Source organism: Hippopotamus amphibius, chromosome 12 (assembly GCF_030028045.1).
Source record: "Hippopotamus amphibius kiboko isolate mHipAmp2 chromosome 12, mHipAmp2.hap2, whole genome shotgun sequence".
NCBI classification, from domain to species: Eukaryota; Metazoa; Chordata; class Mammalia; order Artiodactyla; family Hippopotamidae; genus Hippopotamus; species Hippopotamus amphibius.
The window spans coordinates 78,775,445-78,795,445 of record NC_080197.1 but is presented as its reverse complement, the minus strand read 5'-3'; the positions used below and the strand labels follow the sequence as shown (position 1 = coordinate 78,795,445).

At 54.9% G+C, this 20,001-nt stretch overlaps 2 protein-coding genes across 4 annotated transcripts; one reads left to right on the top strand and one right to left on the bottom strand.

The window, feature by feature from the left end:
* Nucleotides 1–1,046: 1,046 nt before the first annotated feature.
* On the top strand, nt 1,047–11,603 carry ITFG2 (integrin alpha FG-GAP repeat containing 2). Of its 3 annotated transcripts, none has more exons than XM_057703575.1 (12): nt 1,047–1,285; nt 5,048–5,143; nt 5,698–5,739; nt 5,834–6,005; nt 6,750–6,889; nt 7,288–7,436; nt 7,783–7,880; nt 8,029–8,082; nt 8,186–8,277; nt 8,976–9,093; nt 9,882–10,055; nt 10,337–11,603. In XM_057703575.1, exons 1-12 carry the CDS (start codon nt 1,190–1,192, stop codon nt 10,354–10,356), a joined length of 1,251 nt encoding a protein of 416 aa, XP_057559558.1. In that variant the 5' UTR covers nt 1,047–1,189; the 3' UTR covers nt 10,357–11,603. The 3 variants fall into 3 exon arrangements, with proteins under 3 accessions (XP_057559558.1, XP_057559557.1, XP_057559556.1); XM_057703574.1 differs by having other exon boundaries at nt 10,253–11,603; XM_057703573.1 differs by having other exon boundaries at nt 10,223–11,603.
* A 1,271-nt stretch (nt 11,604–12,874) lies between these two features.
* On the bottom strand, nt 12,875–19,736 carry NRIP2 (nuclear receptor interacting protein 2). Its single transcript, XM_057703905.1, has 6 exons — nt 19,545–19,736; nt 15,767–15,922; nt 14,490–14,572; nt 13,893–14,014; nt 13,624–13,676; nt 12,875–13,301 (listed from the first exon to the last, which is right to left on the bottom strand). The coding sequence occupies exons 1-6, from the start codon at nt 19,734–19,736 to the stop codon at nt 13,209–13,211; spliced, it is 699 nt and encodes a 232-aa protein (XP_057559888.1). The 3' UTR covers nt 12,875–13,208.
* Nucleotides 19,737–20,001: the final 265 nt, after the last annotated feature.

The window sequence follows — 20,001 nt, the reverse complement described above, 5'->3', positions numbered from 1 at the left end:
TAATACTTTTGATGCCCTGACTGATGAGGCCCAAAGAAAGGCTGCACTGGATTCTACATGAAAGGTTTCCCTCCCAGGCCAGCCTTGATGGTAATGTCCCATTTACGCTACAGAGGGAGGCCGCCCAGGGAGGGAAGCAAGAGCTTTGTGCTGGGGGCCAGAGCAGACGGAGAACTGCAGCGACCCCGATTTCCAGCCTGAGACCGTTCCTAGGAACTCTGGCAGTCAATGACAGAAAGGACGTGGGGTTCTGGCTCAAACAATTCTGGTTTGAGTCCCACCTCCATCGATTTCTGCCTTGTTGCTTTATCTTGGTGAACCTGTTGTTTCATCCAAAAAACTGGAATAAGGAGACAAAGTCACAGGGTGGTTGCACTAATTACATGAAATAATATATGTGTAAAGTGCTTTACAAGTGATTGTCAAAGTTTTACCCACAGAGCACACCCACTGTGGGAAAAAAAAATTTTTTTTACATGATATGCCAATATGTGCAAGTATAAATATATACAATTGAAACAAAGGTTTCACTAAAATAATACTTACCTTACTACTCGAGATTACTTGCCATTTTCTAATCTATTTCGTTTTTAAAAAGCTGGTCCGATTTACTACCCTCATTTCAAGACTCGTAATGGGGAGCTACACAGTTTTTAAAAAAAAAAACACTGAAAACCACACAGTCGTCGGTTATTACGATTATTATGATTCTCAGGGATGGTCTGACTGCTGGGAATCTTCACCGCCACAGTAACAGAGGACGAGGTCAAGGTTATTAGGTCAAGCCCTCGAGAGCCCTGTTGCCAAGGGAACGACTCGGCCCCGCCAGCGCCGGCGCACCCGTGAGCGCGCCGGCGCACCCGTGAGCGCGCCGGCGCACCCGTGAGCGCGCCGGCGCACCCGTGAGCGCGCCGGCGCACCCGTGAGCGCGCCGGCGCACCCGTGAGCGCCGGGCCCGTGAAGAACGCGAGCGGCCCAAGGCACTGTCACTCACGCCAGGATCGGGAGCCCCGCCCCCACACCAGGAAGGCCCGCCTCCTCTCTGAGGCTAAGCGAGCGAGGCGGCCATTGGAGGCTCAGGCGGTGACGTAACTTGCCGGTTTGGGTGGCCTTCCGCTCGGGCGGCTGTTGGGAGGGGCTCGGGGGACAGTTAGCGGGGCTCCCCGGTCCCTGAGCCCTTGGAAGTGCGATGAGGTCGGTTAGCTACGTACAGCGCGTGGCCCTAGAGTTCAGCGGGAGCCTCTTCCCCCACGCCATCTGCCTTGGAGACGTCGATAATGACACGGTCAGTGCATGCGCACTGGAGAGACGCAGCCCGTCTGCTCACGCGGGGCGGGGCCAGGGGGCGGGGGAGGTCGCCGGCGGCGGCGTGTGCGTGCTGCGTGCTGCGTGTGCGTGCGACGTGAGTGTGGACGGCGAGGGTTGCACGGCGCGCGGCGCTCGTGCTGGCTAGGTTGGTGCAGAGCCCTCGTCCCGTATGCCTCTAGAGGCTCGCGTGACGGGACCGCTGCCTGGTCAGTCGCTGCTTCTCAGGAGGCGCCAGTGACCTGTGGTGTCCGAGTTCCCCGCTGCTCCGGGGCCGCCTTCCCTTTTCAGAGGGTCGGAAATAGAGTAAGAGTGCGCGTGCGGCTCCTGCGGGAGCGCCTGCCGCGCCGCCCGGCCCGGCCCGGCCCGGCCCACCGGGCGGCTCTCGGCGTCTGGCCGGGGCGTCTCCGCCTGGCGGACCTACCTCGGTTGAGTTGCAGCCTCAGTGCCCGTCTCCTTTTCCTGCCGCAGCTGTCCTTCCTTTCCCCGTCGTCCCGTCGTTTAAGTGCACTAATGCAGGTAGAGCAGGCAGAGCCGTGCGTGGCACTCGGTTAACGCTCAGGACGCGCTAGCGTCGTCGGTAGTGTTTGATTAGGGCCGAGGGCTCTGCTGCGTTCTGGGAATTCAGAAGTGGACAAGACAGTCCTAGCCCGCAGGTAGCTCCTCATGATGGGGGCGGGGGGGGGGATAATCACAAGAATTGGGAAAATGTAATGAGCCCCATTGATTACAATATGTAAAGGATTCTGGGGTGGAGCCTCGAAGGGGACCGTGGCCGTTGATGGTGTGGGACACTTTTTTGTAATAATCTCTGTTTCACATTCTAAATGCAAAGCGCATTGTTGTCCTCCTCTCCTACCCTCTGCCCCCATCGCTCCTCTGCTTCCCTCCATCTCATCCTCACCTCGCTAACTGTAGTTATGTGCTCTCTTTTCCCGCGGGGGGGCTGGGGGGGTAAGCTAGGACTAAAGCATCCCCACCACTCACCCCCAGCTCCGCCCCCTCCCAGCCTCCTTTGCCCCCTGACAGAACAGGTACTTTATGAGGCTTCTTGGCTCTACCCACCACTCTAGAGAGAAAAAAGTTACTGCCGTAAATTTGTATTATGTTTCCTGGACTTTCTTGTTTTTTCATATGCTAAGCAGTATAATTTTATGAGAAAATCAAGGGAGGCATTTTAAAATAGTAAATTTACAAAGTGACTTTACATATGCATTATTTTCCATTTTATCCGATTGTCCTTGTTAAAAAGGACAAAGTACGTGCCTTTTTTTCATAGTTTCACAGTGTCATATTTTTTGGAAATCGTACTTTTCTAAGTGAATTGCACACGCAGTTCTGCAATATTAGGTAGATTACACTACTTTTTTGTTTGTTTGGCTGTGACGTGCAGCTTGTGGAATTTTAGTTCCTGGACCAGGGATTGAACCCAAGCCCTCCGCACTGAGAGCTCCGAGTCCCAACCACTGGCCCACCAGGGAATTCCCTACCTCTTTTTTTTTTTTTAACCTTAGTTGTAAGCATTGTAAGCTCTGTAAGGATAGGGGTTTTTTGTCTTTTTTTCACTGTTGTATTCCCAACACTTAGAATACTGCTTGGCACATAGTAGGCACTCAGTAAATGTTCGTTGAATAAATGAGGATTGTTATGAAAGGCGAATGTCATTATGTATCTCAAAGCAATTTGAAGGGCTTTACCTATTATTGATAAATATAATTGAAAGAAGGGCAAGTAGGTGAGATAGTTGGCTAGTGATCAAGTGGGGTACACTCAGCCTACGTGAATGTGGATGGAAATTTTGTTACTGGTTCTCTAGGCCAGCCTTTGGAGATTTGGGGCAGGAAAAGACTTATTTCATCCTAATAAACCATTAGCTTAAAGTAATTTATTTCCTGCTAAGTCAGAGGGAGAAGCCAGGGATAGAATACACACCTTCGAGGACCCAACGGAAGCCTGGCTACACCAGTGGGGAGAAAGTCTCTAGAAAGCTGACACAGGTCACAGAAAGAACGCACTTCCTTTCTCTTAGCATTTCCGACTGTGTACTCTGCAGCTGGGGTTCTTTGGTGTCACTGAGTAACTTCCAGAGGCCAGAGCCAGGAGGATCACGGAGCAGAAGTTCTGGGGAGTAGATGGGCGACCCTGGAAGTGTCCTTTTCCAGGACGCCTGCCGTTGCCTCAGTTCCACCTGCTGAGTTGCATCTACTGCTCGCCACACTTACCACACTGTTTTACAGTTTTATTCCAGCATCTGTGCCCTTGTTAAACTGCGATCCTTCTCAGCCGTTGTTAACCTGTCAGTCGTGGCGTTTGTGTTTGAACCCCTAACTACTTGTCCAGTTTTCCCTGGAAACTCAAGGGCTGAGTGGCCATTCTCTTTCATTCTGATTGTTCTTTGTTTCTTAAAAAAAAAAAAAACTTTAATTTGTCCATTAAGTAAACATTTATTGAGGGCCTACTATGGACTCTGCCATTTGTTGAATGAATGTATAAAAAAAAGAATGGATTGTGTAAAAGGTGCTAAGATCCCTAACCTTGGAGGCATTTAACTGGAGGCTGAAAACCCCCTGTTATTTGTGCTGTTTGCCAGTCACCTTCTAGATGCTTCCCTCCCTTAGCTCGGTTCTCACGGCAACCTTATGAGGTGGATAGTCTTATGATCCTCATTTTATAAATGAAGAAATTCAGGCCTAGAGGGCTGGATTCAAATTCTGGCAGCTGCATTTGGAGCCTCTGTGCTGTGCAGCCTTTCTCCTAGGTGTCTGCGGAAGTCCTCTGCAGAGGGTGCAGAGGGTTTAATGTAAATAGATAAACTTGTTTTATGCTTCTGTGATCTAATATCCCCACCGGAAACTGCTGTAACTATTAAAATATAATAAATCTGAGATTCAAATCAAGTAAAACATTATTAATAAACCCCAGTTGATTTCTAATTTTTCCTTACTGTTGATCTGTTATGTCTTTTTTGCCTTTAAAATTAAATTTCTTGAGAATCTAATATTCACTCTGAGGACAGGAAGGGGTGTTAGATGTCTCCTCAAGAGGGGATCATGAAACTATTTCTGGAAATAGCATTTGGAGCCAGCGGGTTATGCTCGTTGTCCCCTTAAAAGGGCGACCAGCCTTTGGGGAACCACTGGGGATTGGAGAGCCCACGTGTCAATGGCGAAGAGGCTCCAGACCCTCCTGGGAGCTTAGCCACCAGTGGAGGGCGCCAGAGGCCCAGACCTCGGATGCTGCCCCATGGGCACCTCCGTCCTGTGCGTTCACTCAGACGCACCAGTGTCAAAAGGTCTTGCCAGAGGAGGGAGGGCCCCAGAGCTGACATTGTCTTTATTTGGCCCGTGATTAAATATGAGCTCTGAAGTTAAATTCTCCAAAGGTTACATGTTTGGGGTCATTTTCAAAATGTGTCCCATGCGTAAGGACAAATTAGAAGAGCCGAAAGCAAGCATATGGGGCCTTGAACAGTTCAGGTGTCAGACTTTTCTGAGATAGAGCATAGATTCTGTATTGCCCCTCCTCTAACCTGCCCTGCCCTCCCCTCAACACACAAACACACACACCCCTAAGTGGAAATAAACTGGGAGACTGTGACTGCTTGGTCTAGAAATATTTTTAATAAAGTTGATGAAGATACAGGTTAGAGTCTTGTGATTTCCACAGGGTGGGCCCAGTCAAGAAGGGACTGAGTGGCTCAGCAGAACCCCAACCTGACCCACTTTTCTCTCTCCTTTTGAAGTTAAATGAACTGGTGGTGGGAGACACCAGCGGAAAGCTGTCTGTGTACAAGAATGATGACAGCCGGCCGTGGCTCACTTGCTCCTGCCAGGGAATGGTCAGTATTCAATTCCCTGGGTCTCTGGGGGGAAGGGATCCCTCCTGTCCAAGAGCTGTCGAGGCCAAATCCCACGCACGAGTTCCCCAGCATGTCAGGGTTCATTTGAATCAGGGAGGGAAGCCCCCAGGCTTCCCAGATGTCATGCACACACTCAGCTGGGCTAGTTTTCATTTTACAGGATAGAATAACTCCCTTCTATCACTACTGTCCTACTTCATGGATCTGCTTAGGTTGCCTGATCATATGAAGTACAGTGGAAAATGAGGGCGGTCATTTGAGTACGTCCAGAAGTGTGATAGTACAGCTCCTTTGATGTAGTTTTTGTTTCGTTTAAGCCCAGGTTGTCTTCACTGCCTCAAGTCTTCATATTGTTGTCTGGTAAACTGGACCCAGAGCACAGTAACACGATTAGCACAGCCTGTCAGTGTGGGGCATGTGGACGAGCTTTCAGCGGATGACGTGATGAGAAGCCCGGTCTGTGCTTCACAGAGGTTAGGGAGCACTGGGGTCCCTAAGCGTGCCCCCCTGAGCCCCTCTTTCTTCTCTTGCAGCTCACTTGTGTTGGGGTTGGAGATGTGTGTAATAAAGGAAAGGTAAGACGCCCCGGGGACCACAGCTTCCCTCGGCCCATCCCCGACTCCTGTGCTTCAGCGACCAGTCCCCCTCCTCTGCCTCTGTCTCTCCCAGAACCTGGTGGTGGCCGTGAGTGCCGAGGGCTGGTTTCACTTGTGTGACCTGACGCCTGCCAAAGCCCTGGATGCTTCCGGGCACCACGAGAGCCTCGGGGGGGAAGAGCAGCGCCCGGTCTTCAAGCAGCACATCCCTGCCAACACCAAGGTCATGCTGATCAGCGACATCGGTGGGCATGGCTGTCTCTGCAGGCAGCCGGGGAACGGGAGTCAGGGGCCCCAGAGCAGATCTTGAGGGAGCCGGGGGCCCGTCAGTGTTCGCTTGTGCAGTTGTTACGCATTTAACACTGAGCTACTTAGCTCCTGTTATAAACCGGGCATCGTTCTGGGTGCTGGGTTTGCAATAGTGAATAAAACGGACAAAAATTGCTGTGCTCCTGCACCTTTACTAGGAAGGGACAGAAAATAAACACCAGAAATGTGGTAAGAAAATTAAATAGCATATTCGCTGGTGGTAAGTGCCGTGAAGGAAAGGGGCTGGAGGGTGCTGAGGTAGAGGTGGCCATTCTAAATGGAGGTGTCAGGGAAGTCGCTGCCAAGAGGGGACAGCCGATCAACAACTCAAGGTTGCAAGGAAGTGAGCCACACGGATACGGGCCCGGTCCTTGGGCCGGAGACCCTCTCGAAGGTACTGGTAGAGATATGGGTACATCAGGGCACTCGAGTTGTGTACCCGAGGGAAGAAGTGACAGGCCCTGCCAGGCAACCGAGTGGTTCTGGATGCAAGGGCGGGCAGGGGAGTGGGTACCAGGCTCAAGGTGTGAGGTGGCAGCTCGGCAGGTGGGCCTGAGGTCGAACCTGATAGAAAGTACCGGCGGTGGTGGTGCTAGAGTGGCAGGGAGGGCTTGCTTGTAGGCCTCAGGCTGACAAAGACGGGTTTGGCTCCAAACTCTTCTCATTTTCTGGATCCACAGATGGCGATGGCTGTTGTGAGCTGGTGGTGGGTTACACAGACCGCGTGGTCCGGGCTTTCCGCTGGGAGGACCTGGGCGACGGCACCGAGCATCTGACAGGGCAGCTGGTGTCACTCAAGAAATGGATGCTGGAGGGTCAGGTGGGAGGCTGAGTGTGGGCCCACAGCCTGGGAGCAGGATGGGCCTCCCTCCTGGAGGGGGTTGTGGGAGAACCCTCAGGGGCCGAGGCTCAGGACGGGGAACCCGCCTTGTTGACAGAGACCCAGAGAAGATCACTTTGAATCAGAGTCCTCAGGGAGATGGCTGGTAACAGGCAGACCGAGCTGAGAATTAGGGACGTGGTGGTGGGCGTGTCGCGTTGGGATCCGCACCGCCGAGTGGTGGTCTTGGTGGAGAGGGTGGCGCCAGCTGGAGCCCCATGGGCGCTGCACTTCCCCCTGCTGCTGCCCTCCCAGGCTGGGGCCGTGTCCACCCCCCCATCCTCTGCAGGCTCCCCCTTCTCTCTCCAGTCCCCTTAAGCCCCCGTTCTCTGGTGCAGGTGGACAGTCTCTCGGTGACTCCAGGGCCCCTGGGTGTTCCGGAACTCATGGTATCTCAGCCAGGCTGTGCTTACGCGATTCTGCTGTGCACCTGGAACAAGGACCCTGGGGCGCCCCCCACCTCTGAGGGGCCGGAGGAGGGCACTAGGTAAGGGGCATGGGCCTGTGGATGGGGTGCCTGGCAGTGAGGTGGGCACCCGCGGCTGTGGATGGAGCAGTGTCAGCTGGGTTCTGGCACAAGCACCTTTGCCCCATTAAGGGAGGTTGTTTTGGGACCAGGGCATCACGCATGACGTTGGCAGCAACTGGAAGAGGTCCCAGGAGTCCAGCCTGGCAGCTCCGTCCCTCTCTCTCGACTTGCCCCCTGGATCAGGCAGGGTTGGCAGTAGGTTTCCAAGCTAATTCACATCCTAGAAGCTCATACAGAGATACGGCCCACAAGGGTCCAGGCTCTTCTGGGCTCACACTCAGCCCCCCCCATTCCCCCGCCACAGGGAGACCCCGGCTGCCCGAGACATCGTGCTGCACCAGACGTCCGGCCGCATCCACAACAAGAATGTCTCCACTCATCTCATCGGCAACATCAAGCGAGGTGGGGGCGGGGAGGGGAGCGACAGAGCCACCTTCGTTTCTAGCCTGTCCCTTCCTCCCTGCCCTTGGCCGCCCTCAGCATGTGCTCTGATCTTGCCTTGCCCTTCACATTTCCTTCTTCTGGTCCTTCTACCGCCTCCCCACCATAGGCCACAGCCCCGAGAGCAGCTCCTCTGGCCTCTTTGCCCTCTGCACCCTGGATGGTGAGTCCCTCTGGTCAGCCATGGGCCGTGCAGGGTGGGCGCTTGTATGCCTGGGGGTCTGCACAAGGGTCTGTCCACCACCCTGACCCGCCTGCCCCTGCAGGGACCCTGAAACTCATGGAGGAGGCGGACAAGCTGCTGTGGTCGGTGCAGGTGGACCACCAGCTCTTTGCCCTCGAGAAACTGGATGTCACGGTGAGCGGGGGCCTGTGGAAGGCAGCCTCCTCCTTTGCAGGAGCCTTCAGAGGGGCCGTTCTGCCTTCACAGCCGACTCCGCCTTTACCTCAAGGTTCCCTAGACAGGCCTGATGCCCCAACTCCCCCCCCCCACCCCGAAGTGAGCGAGCCCCCACTCCTCGGTCTCAGTGCTCTTCTCTGTGCTGCTGGGGAAGCTCTCATTTCAGCAGAGGTGATGGTGCCAAAGAGAAGCGAGTTGTTCTTAGGGCCCAGAAGTGAGTTGCTCACCCAACTGCAGATGTCCACACACGAGTGTGTGTTTACCAAGGCTGTGGCCCTTGGGGCTGCACAGGTGCGGTTGTTGTGCCTGCTTGACGGTCTAGGAGAAGAGGCCTCAGGCTCTGTGGGCAGGTAGGACAGGCCTGGCTTTGAGTCCTGGTTCTGCCACCTCCTGGCTGGGTGGCCTTGGGTGAGTGAGTTTGTTCTGTAAGCTGGCGTTTTCCAGTATGAAATGGGAATGACGTCATCTACTTCTTAGGACTGTCGCCAGCACTGTGGGCAGAGGCTCAGTCGGCAGCCCCTCTGGTGCCAGACTCGGCGGGGGGCGGTTCCTTCCCAGCTGTTCGTCACCCAGAACCGAGTCCTCAGCTTCCATCAGGGGGCCTTTCTAAAACAGCTCCTGGCCACCCCGTGCATCCCGGTCTCTGGCCTTTTCAGGGCAACGGGCACGAGGAGGTGGTCGCCTGTGCCTGGGATGGACAGACGTACATCATCGATCACAACCGCACTGTCGTGCGCTTCCAGGTGGACGAGAACATCCGCGCCTTCTGTGCAGGTGGGACCCCCGCCCGCGACCCTCGTTAAGCACACGTGTCTGCCTCATTTCCACTCTCACCGCAGCCCTGATGTAGGTCTTTGTAAACAAACGAGTTCTTCAGCTCTTCTGTTAGAGGGTGTGAGTGGGTACCAAATTGCCATCTTTACAGTTTTAAATAAGAGGAGGTGAAAGACAACAATGTGTCTGTCTCTGAATATTTTAAACGATCAGGTGTGGGGGGCAGTTGTTCAGGAAAAAAAACAACAAAGAGTCAGATGAGTTCTTGTTTGTCATGTGGAGACATGGGAGGGTTCTTCCCTGTCTGAACACATCAGGACCCTGGGAAGACTGGTCTCCGAATTCTTTTCTCTTAGTTCCAAATTAGGGACCTTGGGAAACAGCACTAACTCCTTTGGGTGACATGGGGGTGTTTCTGGTCACTGAAATGGTAGGGCTTGAATGGTGCACTGGTGCCGCACTCCAGTGACCTGGGAAGAGGGATCACCACCCAAGAGAAGCATCCCCAGCATCACCCCAGGGCCGTCCCTGAGATGGGAAACCAGCACATGTCACCTGCTGAGACACTGTCCTGCCTGGGCTTTGTTACTGTGGTTTTCCATATGTGAAATGGGCCAGATATTTTACGTTTTACCTGGTTTACTGAGTTCCCAGCAGAAAAGAAGTAGAAAGAGGGCCTTTAGTTTTCTGCTTGGTGTCTGTGGGTGGGTGGAAACTGCTGACACGAATGCCCGCCTGCCGCCGGGCCTGAGCCTCCCCGAGCTCTTGTCTCCCCACCCCCACCCCAGGCCTTTACGCCTGCAAAGGGGGCCGCAACAGCCCCTGCCTCGTGTACGTCACGTTCAACCAGAAGATCTACGTGTACTGGGAGGTGCAGCTGGAGCGGATGGAGTCCACCAACCTGCTCAAAGTGCTGGAGGCTGAGCCGGAGTTCCCGGGCCTGCTGCGGGAGCTGGGGGTGGGTGAGTCCTGGGATGGGGCGGGGAGGGCTGCTTCGGGAGCTGGGGGTGGGTGAATCCTTGGGTGAGGGGGTGGCACTGCTGCAGGAGCTGGGCCTAGGGGAGTCCCTGAGGCCGGGGCTGCGAGAGCCCAGCAGCCCAGGTCCCACCAGTCCCTTTCTTTCCCTCAGAGGACCCACCAGTCCCTCTCTTGCCCTCAGATCCTGATGACCTCCCTGCTGTCCGGGCCTTGCTTCACCAAGCCCTCTACCACCCAGACCGGCCACTACAGTGTCCCCCCACAGGCCTCCAGGATCCCACCTAGCTGGACCTGCCCTCTTGGCTGAACAGGGATCCTGCTGGACCTCCCCACCCCCGAAGCTGTCCCTGGTATTCGCAGAACAGGGAGTGCACATTACAGAGGAAGGATGGTGGCAACCCTAGAGTGACTGTGAACCGTAGGCCTCATGGTCTTTTTTGTGAAGGGTGAGACACGTTGCCCCCCTGCCCATTTCCTTGTGTACCTCACCCGTCACGTCAGCAGGCACTGCCCCCTCCCCAGAACTCCCCACTCTTCTTGCGTGGGAAGCAGACTTGTTTGTGAGGAGGGACTACAGATCTCCCGGGGGCCCTAACGTGTAAGGAAGCCAGGCTTTGGGGCCAGTGGAGCAGTGGCAGTGAGGGCCCCACCCCTCCGTGTTCCGTCTCCTGCAGCACGGCTCCAAGTCACGGAGGACGCTAGCCATTGTCACACAGACGGGGCCGAGCCACTGATCTTCTTCAACTGCAGTGGGGTTACGCCCTCATAAACCCATTGTAAGTGGAAACTATCCTAAACAGAAAATGCATTTCCCACGCCTCACCTACTGAACATCGCAGCTTAGCCGACCCTGTGTTACACGTGCTCAGAATACTGCCATCAGCCTGCAATTGGGCAAGATCACCTAATGCAAAGCCTATTTATAGTAAAATGTTGAGTATCTCGTGCAGTTTGTTGACTAGTGTTCTGAAAGTGAAAAACAGCATGGTCGTCTGGGCGCAGGATGCTTGTAAGTGCATTGGTTGTTCACCCTCATGGTTTTAAATCTGATTTAGGTTTACAACCCAGGCCCCAATCAGAATGACACCCTGGCCCATTTATATCCTTCGGCTCTTGACTCCTGTGTCCTGATCAGTGATTTTCAGATTGTAGGTTGTGCTCCTTTGGTGGGTTGTGGTCAGCATTTTTTTTTTAATAAATGAGATAAAAGGGGGACTTCCCTGGTGGCGCAGTGGTTAAGAATCTGCCTGCCAATGCAGGGGACACGGGTTTGAGTCCTGGGCTGGGAAGATCCCACATGCTGCGGAGCAACTAAGCCCGTGCGCCACGACTCCTGAAGCTCACACACGTAGAGCCCACGCTCTGCCATAAGAAAAGCCACCTCACTGAAAAGCCCGTGCACTGCAATGAAGAGTAGCCCCCACTCGCCACAACTAGAGAAAGCCCACATGCAGCAACAAAGACCCAGTGTAGCCAAAAATAAAAAATAAAAATAAACTCAAATGTCAAAAAAAAAGTAATGAGAGAATAAAGCAGGATAGAAAATATCCAAGTATATTGCTTATGTGTGGGGAAGGATTGTTTTGTTTTACTTGTATGTGTCCGTGCACATGTGTGTACTGAGTGCGGTGTAGAATATACTTCTTGCTGAGTTGTGTTCAGAGGAGTTGGAAAGCCATTGCTGCCAATTACACTGACCCCAGCCAGAGGGGCAGCCCAAGGAAATGTCCCCATTCACATTTCCTTCTGTAAGGGAATAAGAGCCAAGTGATCTTTCAGCATCCAAGAAGCAGAGAAGGACACTTTAGTTTAGAGAAACAGATGTTTATTCAAATAAGCCACTGAACTGAGGACCTCCTTGGGCCTAGGGTCTGCAGTTGCAGAAGCAACAGGAGGCAGAAGGGAGGGGGACAGGGCAAGGCCCAGGAGAGCAGGAGTCACGGAGCATGGCAGGAGGGACCGGCGCACTCTCACACCTGTGCCAGTGAGCCCCTCTCCTCTCCTCTGGGCGCAGGGAACTCAGCTAAGAAAGTACAGCCAGGGGTCAAGGCAGATCCTGGTTCTGCTCTGATCTAATCTACTCTGGGCTCAGGGTTTTGTTTCAGACCTGAGGGTCCTAGTCTTCTGGTTGGGTTAGTTATACCACTTTTCCTCTCTCCCTAATCCACGATTTGACAGACTCAAACCAGCCAGGAAGGGTTAACCCTAACCCGGGAGTCTGGCCCCTTGAGGTTTGGGTTCTGCTCTTCACAGTGAAGGTAGCAGAGCTCCTGCGTCTTTGCTGGACTTGGGGCCGGGGGATGGGATGGGGGGTTGTAGCTACTGATGCCAGAAAAGAGCAGCTCAGGTTCAGGAGGCCAGAGATGAGGGGTTGGGAAGAAGGTCTAATGAGGCACATAGTTCTAGAAATAAGAAGGGATACTGCTCAGGTTAAGTCTGGGTACTGACCACCCCTCCGCCCTGTCTGCCTTGGGGGGCATTTCTCCCCAGTGGGTGAAATAGCAGGTGGAGGATAAGTATCTGGAGTGAATAGTAGAGGTATATCCAAGGTCACCACAGGGCAATCAAATAAAAACTGCCTTGAGACGTTTGCAGCCCCAGAAAAGGCAACTGATAAAGGAGCCCCAGCCTTCCTCTACCAACACGCCCCCGTTGTGGTGACTGTCTCTCTCCCGCTCAGCTGTGTGCAGAACCAGAAAGGTGGGCACAGTAGGGCCAGGGACCCAGGCCAGGGAGGGAGGCAGGCTAACGGTGAGGCAAGCCATGCAGAGTCAAGACCTCAGGTGTGTTCGGGGTGGGCGGGGCAGGCAGGAGCCAGCAACAGGCTGCAGTCTGGGACTCAGGACCCCACTTTGCTGATGTGCTTTTCTGCAGTCCTGATTTGGTTCTGCTCTTCTTGGGGCGGGGGTGATGAGAGAAGACAGGAAACCACCCTGAGGTCACGGGCCATCTCTAGGGAACACCTCCTGGGGGCTGGGGCAGGTGTTGAGAAGCAGAAGAGTGTGGCCGACCGGGAAATGGAACAGCGGGGTCAGGGTGGTGACAAGAGGGACAGACAGGGGGCTCTAGCATGTCCCCTCCCCCCTGAGGCTCTTCCCCTCAGGCGAGGAACTTCCCCCTGGTGACTGGGGCAGCAGTCACTGGCCGGGCTCTTGGTGCAAAGGCAGGAAGGGCAGCTCAGGGAAAGGGGCTTTCAGCCGCAGCACGTGGTGCTCCAGATCGATGCAGCACTGTGGGGGTGGGGGACGGTGAGCTCACCTGGGCCGGTGACCCCTCTGCCAGCTGCTTTGTTCCCCTCCCCCTTCCCACAGCGCCCCGCTCCTTGCTCCTCCCGGTTCCATGCACCTGGACCGCCATCACGGAGGGACCCAGCTTGTAGTTTTCACGTGTGGGCAAATAAGGAGACTCTAAGGAAACGATGGTGAAATTCCACGTCTCTAGTACTTCTCATCAGAGCCCGGTCTACATTTCCGTACCCTTGCCCCCTACGTCTTTTCCCCAGCCCTTGGGGTCAGGCCCTGGTGTGGGTGCCAGCATGAGCATCCTTCTTACCTTGAGAGAGAGCAGGGTCTGCAGGCCAAGGCAGAGTTCAGGGCTCTCCACATCTGCAGGAACCATTTGAGAACACTGCTGTCCTCCTGTCAGCACTCGCCCCTCTCTGCCCACCCCTCCCAGGCCCGAGGACCTTGGGGATGATGAGAGCATCCTTGGGGATACCTTGTCTGGTGCCGGCAGGAGCTGAGAGGCTCTGCCTTTGCCCCACCCAAGAGGGAGAGCTGGTAGAGCTGAGACGCAGGGCTGCTGATGGAGAGAGGACTTACCCACCACCTGGGCCGAGCATGCCACGGTCGCCTGGCCCAGCTGTAGCTCCAGCTGCTCCACCCAGGCCGGGGGCCCAGGTGCCAGGTCCCCACCTGGGGCTTTTAGGACCCTCTTCCCTAACCTGTGGTCAGGAAGCAAGGCTTATGGCCACCACAGCCCCCACCCCGGTAGTCAGCTAATGTCCCTCCCTGCCACACTTTGCGTTCTCAGCCAATCCCTGGCCCCACGTGGGATCTAAGTCCTGTCTTCTCTGCCAGAGGCCCCATCAACTCTTTTAAAAAAAATAACAGATTTCGATATAGTTCATATATGGTGAAATTCACCCCCTTTTTTTCTTTTCTCTTTTTCGTTTTTTTTTTTTTTTCTGGCCACAGCATGCAGCTTGTGGGATCTCAGCTCCCTTACCAGGGACTGAACCCTGGCCACGGCAGTGAAAGCCCAGAATCCTAACCACTAGACCACCAGGGAACTCCCAAAAGCCACCCTTTTAAAGTAGACAACGGAGTTCTACAACCATCATTATCAAATTTTAGAATATTTTCATCGCCCCAAAAAGAAGCCTCCTCCCCACCCACATTTTCGGGCCTCCCTCTTACCCCAGGCGGCTGAGGCATCCAGCGGAGATCTGATTGTAGTGGGTGCCCGTGTCCACGGCCACCCGAAGCACCTGGTCCCGGCACTGAGAAGGGGGAGGGGGGGTCTGTGAGTCCCCAGTGGCAAGAGAAAGGGTTGGGACTGGCTCTGTCACCTTTCCCGGCCCCTGATGAATCCCTTTCAGAAATGAGTTAAGGGCTGGGAATTCCCTGGCGGTCCAGTGGTGAGGATTCTGCACTTTCACTGCCAATGGGGAACTAAGATCCCACAAGCCCTTCAGCGCAGCCCTGCCGCGAAAAAATGAGTTGAGTGATTTTTATGGGACTCATACAGTTGAGGCAGAACTGGGTCAGACAAGGAATAGAAAAAGGAAGTAAAGCCATACGTGGTGAGCGCGTACTTTGGGGAGGAATCGACCAGAAGTGGAGGAACCGTAGTAGAGGTCTGCTTGTTGAGAGGAGTGCCAAGGGGGCTCCCATTGGAGAATCTGGGGTGGGAATGAGGAGGGATGGGGGGACCATGGTACCTGGTTAGGAAATTAGGTGCAGGGAACAGATTTGCCACTGCAGGCGAGGGAAGACAAGGTTGCTTCCTTTTAGATAAAAACAGACGTTTGGGTTTGCGCTTGGATACAGCAAACCACATAGTTTTCTTCTTCCACACATTTGCTGAGGTCTGCTGTGTGTGGGCACGTGGGAGGGGCAGCAGGGGAGGCTGCTCCCAAGGAGGGCGGGGAGGGGAGGGTCACAAGAGTGCAGGGAAAGAGTGTTAAGGCTGTGGGTTGTGAGTCTAGAGCCTTAGGTGTTGAGCCAGAGGAAAGGCTCTTTCATCGGGAAAGTCAGGGGAGCTTTCCTGGAGGAAGTGGCAGCTGAGGCTGAAAAATGGGAGAACGTGGACATAGGATGACAGGCAGAGGAAGCGCCGAGCAAAGACGGGCAGAAGGGAGCGGGCATCTGTCAGGAATGGCTCAGTGATGGCTCCAGGGATAACAAGGCCGTGACCTGGAGCACGTGAGCTTTCCTTGGAGGGCTGCGTTATCCACACATTTGCACCATTAGTGTGTGGGGCACGCTCACGTTTAAAGATGATACTTTGCTCAAGGGAAGGGAGTCGTGTGGACCTCGGGAAGGTGGGGAGGCAGGGAGCAAGGAACGTGGAGGGCCCCAGTTCTAGGCTCAGCCTAGGGGGAGGGGTGCCTTCACTCCCCCACCCCTCCCTCACCACCTGGGCAGAAGGGAGAGTGGGTGAGGGGAGCCGGGCCCAGGAGGGGGGGTCTCACCTTGCAATTGACCAGAAGAGCTGGCCTCTCAGTCTTGCTGGTCCTCCTTCTGCTCTCCTGGCCATGGATCGGGGCCTGCACCGGGGTAGACTCCCCCTGAGGCCGACTCGCGCTTCCCTCCACCAGGCGCCTCTGGAGCACGCTGTGTGGCTGCTGCTTCCATCACAAAACATGGAGATGGACCCCGGTGTCCAGGCTGCTCAGTTCCCTCACTTTACAAATCCCAGGGGTTTTCCCCAGCCCTGCCCCCGTCCTGAGTCTCCCGGGAGTAAGAAGGGGTGAGAGCTTCCCCAAGAGTCCCAGCAGTCAGATGATTTTAGCAGAGTGAGCCCCAGTATCAAATCATGCCGTTTTCCTGGACCCCCAATAGATTGCTCAGCGATGGAGAGATGAGAAGGGAAGGTCTGTTCTGGCTGAAATGGGACATTTCAGGCACTTGTATGATGCGGGGGGGAAATTCTACCTCAAATCTACAACACATATTTTTGGGGACATTTTTTTCTTTTTTTCTTCCTCTGACCTCATGCTTCTGTGGGATGCAGATCCCAGGGATGATGGTGCGATAAAAAGAAGTCAAAGTCACAAGAACAAACAAACAAACAAGTCCAAATCTAAACTAGGAAGCTAGGGGACTTCCCTGGCGGTCCAGTGGTTAGGACACGGCACTCTCACCGACGGGGCCCGGGTTCCATCCCTGGTCAGGGAGCTAAGATCCCGCAAGCTGCATGGTGCAGCCAAAAACAAAACAAAACAAAAACAAACAAAAAAGCACAAAACCACTAGGAAGCTGGGAGTCATCCTCACTGTCTTTCACCCACGGCCGCCCTGCCCTGTCCAGTCACTTCTAAATTCTGCCAGCTTCGCCTCCTGTGTTTACAGTCTGCTCCTCTTTCTGCTACTGCTTTGTAGTAACAGAGCACAGCTCTCCCAGGCTCCTGGGATGCCTCCCTAAGTCCATAAGAACCTGCTTTTCAAATCCACCTGCTCAAAGCCAGGGAGTCTCTGAGAACCTTGCTACCCCAAGTGCCATCCTCAGATCAGCAGCTTTACTGTCACTAGGAAGCCCGTTAGAAGTGCAGAATCATGACCTATTGACCTAGAACCTTGTTTTGACAAGATACCCAGATGACCCGTGTGCACAGCGAAGTTTGAGAAGCACAAAGTAACATATCAAATTAAGCCTGCCCCTCCCCTGCTTAAAATCCTTCAGAGCCCTCCCTCCCTAAGGTGTTTACCTGGGGGTGACAGCCCAGGTAAGCCAGCCACTGCCTCACCACTCCCCTCCCGTCCCACATGCTCATCTGCCCCAGCATCCCCTCTGGTGCTGCCTGGACCAGGCTGCCCGTGCCTCCATGTCTCTGCTCCTGCTCACACCTCCTCCTGAAACTCCTCTTCCTCACCCTTCTCTAGGCCAGACTGGGCCTCTGGCTCAACATACTTGTTCAGGAAGTACTCTTTATTTGGAGAGAGGTTTTATTTTAAGTCTGGGGTTCCAAGTGCATGCTGTAATTCATGAAGGGTTCACCTCCTCCAGGAAGCCCTCTCTGAGTTCTTTGTGCTCTTCGCCCCACACACCAGGCAGGGGCCCGCATCCTACCTCTTAGCCCCCTTTATCGAGCATCTCACAGCTGTTATCTGCCCTCAAGTTCAAGTCTGTATCTCACTACTCTTTATATCCCAGGGCTCAGCTCAGCATACAGTAGGCATTCAGTAAAAGCTCAGGGCTTCCCTAATAGCACAGAGGTTAAGAATCTGCCTGCCAGTGCAGGGGACATGGGTTCAAGCCCTGGTCCGGGAAGAATCCACATGCCGTGGAGCAACTAAACCCGTGTGCCACAACTACTGAGCCCATGTGCTGCAACTACCGAAGTCCGAGAGCCTAGAGCCTGTGCTCTGCAACAAGAGAAGCCACCGCACTGAGAAGCCCACAAACCACAATGAAGAGTAGCCCCTGCTCACCACAACTAGAGAAAGCCTGTACGCAGCAACGAAGACCCAGCACAGCCAAAAACAAATAAAATAAATAAAATAATAAAGAAATCTTTAAAATAAATAAATGCTCATCAAAGAATGACTATGTCCCTCCAGGCTTCCCCACCTGCCCTTTCTCCTTGGGAGCCTGAAATTGTTTTTCTACCCTTGGCTTCATGAGACCCTTGGGGCTGCTCCCGCCAACAGGCTGACAGCAGGAGACCCAGCTCTGGGAAAAGGGCAGCTGCGAGCTCTGGGAGCGGCTGTGAAGGGCAGCTCTGCAGTTCCCAGCCCTCCTCCCACACCTTTCCCAGGAGGGATGAAGGCTCCGGCCTCTGACTGCTGTGTCTTCACTCCCAAAGCCACATAAGGTAGCTGCTCCAGATCAGTTTGGGAGGTCCCGAGGGCAGAAGGCTGGACCTGCCACTCTGGGGCAGCAGTGTTAACAGAGCTTCTTCACCAGGATGGGCCCCAAAGGGCGGAGGCTGTGATTCCCTAGCCCCTGAGAGCCAAAGAACCTGCTTTCCTGCTCCACCCGCTTCTCAGCTGTGCTGGCTGTTTGCAAGGAGGTTCTCTGATTTGAAATCTCAGTCTAGTCACTTTTACCTTTTGGGGGGCTGCTGGGCTGGGTTCCTGGAGGGGGAACACTTGCCTGAGGGGAATGTGGAAGGGGAGGGGATGCGTCTGGCTCCAGGTTTCCGTGGAGAAGAGGCTGCTGGAGTGGCCCGAGGCCCCAGAAATGGCCTCATACACTTCAGCTTGCAGGATCTCTCCTCTCAGACCCCCTGCCCAGGAGATGAGAGAGAGGACAGAGTGCCCCCAGCCTTTCTACAGAAGCGCTCCCGTCCTCTGTGAGCCGGAGGCCAGAGCAATTCCATCTTCTGCAGACCCTATGGACCTTACTTTCTCTCTCAGGCTAAATGGAGTAGTAAGAGTAGCTGGAGGAATAACAGCCTTTAGACACGGCTCCCAATTACCCAGGTACTGTTCTGAGCGCTTTACAGGTATTAGCTCACGTAACTCTTACATCCCTATGAGGTACATCTTGTTAACTTTACCCTCATCTAACAGATGAAGAAACGAAGGCTCAGAGAAATAAAGTACCTTGGCCAAGATGCTGAGTGCCAGAGCCTGGGTCTGAAGCCAAGCAGCCTGGCTCCAAAAAGCCCACGCTCTCAGCCCCTCCCTCTGCCAGAGGGGAGTGAGTGTATGCAGCTGTCCCCTGCCTCACCCACCCCTCGGGGTCACTCCCAACCCCGTTCCCTCGGGAGGCCACAGCTGCTGCAGGGGGATGGGAGGAAAGGAGCCTGGAAGGACCACTGCACCTGGAGGGAGCCTGGCACCCAGTCAAGAGTCATGCGAAACCCTGGTGTTCTGGCAAGGATGGGGGTGGGGGGAGGCCAGTGAATGTCCAGTCCCAGTATGAGGGCACCTGTGGTTTAGGGAGAGGAGGGAATCGCAACCTTGAACCTGCCAGTCCTCCGGGCCCAGTGGTAAACAACTGCTCCAGGGCATCTTGTCCCCACAAGACGTTGCTCTAACTAGTGCTCCTCACCTCCCCCAAGACAAGCCTGGGACCCTCTGGGGGAGCTGAGCAATGAGAGAGGTCCCCCAGAGCCACGGAGCCATGGGAACACCCCCAGTGAAGAGCCGGGAATGGTCAAGGTGAACCCACAAATCGGGGCTGCCTCTACCCACCTCTGTGGGTAGGGAGAGGTGTCTGGAGGCTTGGCGTCTGCACCCTCCCAGTGGAGGAGAGAAGGGGCCTGGGCCCCCCGGGGGTGGGGAGGGGAGAAGGCAGCCTCACCCAGTCCTTGGAGGTGCCGAGCCTCTTGAGGCCGTCCAGGGGGAGCAGGTCGGCTGAGTCCTTGTGCAGGAACTGGGTGGCCTGTCTGAGCCGGCGCTGCTGGCTAAGCTGGGCTCGACCCCGCAGCTCTGCCTCCCGTCCCCTGTCCCCGGCGTCGCCCTCCTCCCTCAGGGCCTCCGGCCTGATGCTCATGGCCCCCACGGGTGGGCCAGGGGCTCCTGAGCGGTCCTGCCCTCGGCCCTCTCTGCCTCTGCGTCCCGGCAGCTTCCCGGCTGCAGCTCTCCTGTCGGGAGGGTCTCGGCCGCAGGGGGGAAAAAAAGAGGAAATAAATAAATAACGTGCAGGAGCAGCCGCGTCAGACACCGATTTCCAGAGCTTGCAGTAGAGGGAGCGGGGCTCTGGCTGCAAAAAGCCAGCCCTGGAGGAGAGGGGGGGTTGGCAGGGCTGCAGCTGGTAG

Excerpts from the sequence above, each read along its gene's own strand:
- NRIP2 (XM_057703905.1), bottom strand. The coding sequence starts at position 19,736 with ATGAGCATCAGGCCGGAGGCCCTGAGGGAGGAGGGCGACGCCGGGGAC. Across the intron at positions 14,015-14,489 it reads GGATGCCTCAGCCGCCTGGG|GTTAGGGAAGAGGGTCCTAA; the intron begins GTAAGAGGGAGG and ends TCCTGACCACAG. Across the intron at positions 13,677-13,892 it reads ATGCTCGGCCCAGGTGGTGG|ATGTGGAGAGCCCTGAACTC; the intron begins GTAAGTCCTCTC and ends TGGTTCCTGCAG.
- ITFG2 (XM_057703573.1), top strand. The coding sequence starts at position 1,190 with ATGAGGTCGGTTAGCTACGTACAGCGCGTGGCCCTAGAGTTCAGCGGG. Across the intron at positions 6,006-6,749 it reads CATGCTGATCAGCGACATCG|ATGGCGATGGCTGTTGTGAG; the intron begins GTGGGCATGGCT and ends CTGGATCCACAG. Across the intron at positions 6,890-7,287 it reads AATGGATGCTGGAGGGTCAG|GTGGACAGTCTCTCGGTGAC; the intron begins GTGGGAGGCTGA and ends TCTCTGGTGCAG.